This window comes from Morone saxatilis, unplaced genomic scaffold (genome assembly GCF_004916995.1).
Source record: "Morone saxatilis isolate NCDOM2014 unplaced genomic scaffold, NCSU_SB_2.0 Contig16, whole genome shotgun sequence".
Lineage (NCBI taxonomy): Eukaryota > Metazoa > Chordata > Actinopteri > Moronidae > Morone > Morone saxatilis.
Window position 1 is genome coordinate 1788354 of NW_023339718.1, and position 4512 is coordinate 1792865.

Consider the following 4512-nt stretch of genomic DNA (forward strand, 5'->3'; position numbering starts at 1 on the left):
TTGTCAGCGGTTCATCAAAAAGCGTGCCTTAGTTTCGTCACATATTAATATCCGAAGTAAGGCCATTGGCGAAAAATTCCAAGAGCTCGATTCAAAAGCCACACCAAGAACACCTCCCTTCTAGAAGAAGGCCAAGCACTCCCATGTGAAATCAACTGTTATGAATGAAAGTCAAAATGTAGCCGAGTTACGATGTCCCGGATAACTTGCCTGCTGTGTCTGCAAACTGTCAAACATGAAACGAAAAAGCCGAGCTACCGTTGTAGCATCTTTTACGCTCCGCTTCATGTGTGGATCGGCATCATTCTTGCAGCCTCATGCGAAAAAGACGTCACATCCTTAAAATAAGAAAAATAAACCACAAAACAAAAATCATGGCCGTGAAACAATGCCAAATAACCTGTCCGGGGCAGGAGCATCGTCTGCCAGCGACATGCCAATGGTAATTAATGAAAGCGGGCCAGCCAATGCACTCTATGTGTAGCACAGTGACAAAGTGGAGAGGATCAAAGACCATAACCAGTGAAAGGTGCTGATCGCCTCTGGTCCACTACCATGGACACAGAAGGCGCCGTGCCGAGCAACTTCATCCTTAGTTATATCCACTCATGGCCAGCCTGGGTTAATGGCTTCTGGGGAGCGGAGCAAGATTGACTGTGATCGCTCTCACACACTTGGAATCCCCAGAACATATACATCTCCACAAGCACGGTACATATACTGAAAAACACACTCACTGGCACATACTCCTTACCATTCAGAACATCCCGATGCAATGGTCATATTGCTCAGGAGAAGAACAAGAAAACCGCTACAAGAAACACAAGAACACACCAGAGTTACTCACAAGGGCTGGTTTGTTTGCCCCCCACACATATATGCTATATTAACCTGTTTGTACTCCGAAGAATTCAGTGATCGTCGGCGACCGGAGCTGACACAATTATTGCTTTAGAACCGTCACAATTTTGAGTAGAACAAGAAAGACACCATCTAGTTTTATAGTGTGTTTTTCTAACAAGGATAAGGCAGCTTTTCATGGAAATGCTGGAGGGAGAAACCAGAACACACAAAAAAGACAGAACCAATAACCAAGTTATGTAAATATTTACCGATGGTAAAAATTCCAGTAAATGACAGCAAGACCTAAGTGGCCCAGCCCTTGTAAGAAATAATGAAAGATGCAGAAAAAAGTGGTTATAATGAGTCAGACATTCTGTGTTTCTAAATGCCACAATAACCAGTTCAAGGGTATTAAAATGAACCAATGTTACGCAAACACAATAAACAAGGGCCAGGATCGCGTTTGTGTATTCTAATACCTTCTTGGTAAAAGTGTTCTTAATAATCTATTGTTGCATGTTATCCGGCTAAAACGCACTATTTGGTTGTTACATGGACGGCCCACTGAAACACTGAGCAAGTGCAGAGTCAAGAGTAGCAAGCAGTGGAGAATGTAGTTCAAACCAGAAGCTTTACTACAGCAAGTGACAACACCAACAGCGTATATTCTATATGGATTGTAAAAAGAGGTTTCATTCAATCCGCAACCATAACCTAATGCCAGGCTATATAGGATGACTATAGCATATCTTTTCATATTCCCAAATGGCGCCACACCCAAGCTAAGTTCACCCATTACTTTGGATCTATAGACAATCCCCCTCGTAATGCCCCCTCTGAGTACCCAGTATGGAACGATACTCTATACTGTCCATTTCGCCTCAGTCCTCACCGATACAACAGTATCCATGTAATCACACAATCTGTGGAATGTCTACCACCTGCACAGAACAGTCTCATCATGTACGGAAGTCATAAAGCGCACTATTAAAACAAGTTAGCTCACAACACCAACTCCATAATCTACGCATTTAATTAGCTACCAGCGGTACAGCCGAAAACGACGGTCACCATCTGGAATAAGTAAGCCTGGTCTTTTGTCCGTGTTTCTTACAGAAAATCTAAGGAGCTCGATTAGTGAACATAACATGAATTTTGAATGGTAAATTACCCTGTTAGAAAAAAACATTGTTAACAGAATTTATAGTATAACAAAATAAATAATATACTATATATATATATAGGTGATATATATATAATAATATATTATGCTATAGATATCAATAATGCGTATAATATATATATATATATATAAGATAACATGAAGGTCGACAGGTGAGTATTCTTAAAAAAAATAAAAAAAATAAAAAAGGATAATTCATCATTATTTTGATGATCTTGTTATAAACTCTCTAGCCATGAGACTGTAAATATTGTTTGCAATGGTGTTTGAAAGGTCCACTTAGCCTTACCTGAAAATAAATAACCCATTGAGAAGCTGCAGTCCCGTGCATATATACAGTACGTATATGCCTTCTACCAGAGAAAATATTCTGCACTCTGGGTGGAAGCGTAAACATGTAACATGAAAAAGAGTTTCAGCTTCAGTGAGCACTGACTGACCGTGTGGATGAATTCTTGGGCAGTGTGTGACATGAGGATACGATCACACCAGGCAGGGCAGCGAGTGTTCATGTACTGGGTCGGTTTAGTGTACTCTTCACTGTAGGGGTAGCTGAGAGAGAGGAGGACAGTGCATTGAAGGGATAACAGATGGGGGTTTATATCCAGTATGTTTGCAGCAGGCAGCTCAGTTAGAAGTCTTACCTGGGTGGAAACGTGATGTCCTCTTCCCTAATAACATCCTGAAAGGCTGCTGCTTCTTTGTCATATTTCAAAAGCTGAGGGATAGAGGCCGGTGCTGATTACAGGAAATCTCAACACATTAAACACGAGCATGACGTGAGTGACAACTTAAACATGGGTGAAAACCCTGTCAAAGTTATCAGTTTTCTTTACCTCATTGCTTTTGTATTTACTTTACTGTCATTCAGAGGACTTTACTTCCGCTGATAGAGATCTAATCTAAAATCTGTGAAGACTCAGATTGTTGCTAAGCAGCCAGTTGAAGCACAGAGTTTCTCTCAGGCATGTGCAGCTGATGGGATCAGTGTGGGTAAAGGTTGAGCATGTGTACTCACTGCTCTGCCGTTATCCTCCCTGAAAACCGCCTGGTGCAGGTAGGTGAACAGCTTCTCCTCAATGTGGAGCAGCACCTGCAGGTGAACGAGGCCAGGTACAGTGAAAGCAGCACTAAAATAAAGCATTAGTCGCCGTCTTATCCGAACTGATTTTAATCACCTGGTGGTCGTTGTCTTTTTCTTCACAGATGATTTTCTCCACTTCGTTGCTGCAGTCCTTCTTCACCGTCTGCACATCTGCCGAGGTGGACAGATGCTGCTCGCAGAAACACAAGTGCAGGAAAGGGTGTGTGTTAAAATGGCACATCACATCCCGATCACCTGAGCTTTAGGAGAAATTAAAGTTGTTACACACCTGGACCAGACTGAGTGTGTCCAAACGGAAGTTGAAATCTCCAAACAGGAAGAAAGGCAGAGGAGTGTAGCAGCTGTCTGATATCCTGAAAGGAAATAGCACATAAATCACACACAAATGTTTGGGTCTTGTTCCTCAATAAAACCTCACTTTTTCTCTATTAAACCTCACTTTTTCTCTATAAAACCTCACCTTTTCTTTATTAATCCTTTCCTTTGAGTGTTTACAAATTCATATAAATAGGATAATATTTTCAAGATAGTCTATTGTTCCATTCAAAGGTCAGAGCTTATGTACATTCCTGAAATATCCTGTTTACAAGACAGGAAAGGCTTGATGATAGCAGATATTAACCAAGACGAGGAGCCTTACTTTGTCGTTTTTTGGTTTTTACTTAGTGTGTATTTGCTTTCACCTTGTACATTTCACAGTCATATTTTCAATAGTTGTGTGCAGCTGGAAATCTGACCTGTTGATGACATATCTGAGAGCGTTTTTGCGGTTGGCTGAGTAAATGGAAGGACTGGAGTTGCAGGCAATGAGGTTGGAGGCATCATGGAACAGGTGGACATTGACCAGGTCCAGACCTCTGTAAAGAACCCACACACACACATGCAAAATATGGTTATATGTGGCAGGTGGAGATTAGAAACAGGAAACAATCTGATAACACCAAAGACTGACATGTTACAGGCGAGTGCGTGCGTGTGTGCCAACACGGGTGTCACTCGTGTTAATGCTGAGTCTACAAACAAGCACATTTGTCTTTTGAGCTGAGCGTTCACTCCTTTTCTTTGGCTGTCACTGGAAAACAATTAATGTGCATCCAACCAATGAGCTGTGTTGACTCACAGCGTGAAGTTGTGGCACACAGATTGTGGGATCCTTTTGTTATTACCCCCAGGTAACACAGCAGAGCAAATAGTGACTAATGTTCTCAGAAAACACAGGCTGTAGCAGGTTCGTTTCAGGACTATATTTAGCTCAATTTCAAATAAGTGGACTCTAAACATAGCAAAGAATATACATTTATAATCTAATAAAATAAAAATGTGTTCAGTCCTGTAACATTCAGTATATGGTACCAACAGCTGATCATATTTAATAGGACAG

At 41.2% G+C, this 4512-nt stretch overlaps 1 protein-coding gene across 1 annotated transcript in view; it reads right to left on the minus strand.

The window, feature by feature from the left end:
* Positions 1-2466: 2466 nt before the first annotated feature.
* Positions 2467-4512, minus strand: part of inpp5l (inositol polyphosphate-5-phosphatase L) — a gene marked incomplete at its 3' end in the record, with an annotated part of 12859 nt that continues 10813 nt past the window's right edge. Inside the window, 6 exon segments of the mRNA XM_035657725.1 lie at positions 2467-2578; positions 2671-2744; positions 3045-3119; positions 3205-3300; positions 3400-3484; positions 3869-3988. Coding sequence (XP_035513618.1) covers positions 2467-2578; positions 2671-2744; positions 3045-3119; positions 3205-3300; positions 3400-3484; positions 3869-3988 — 562 coding nt within the window.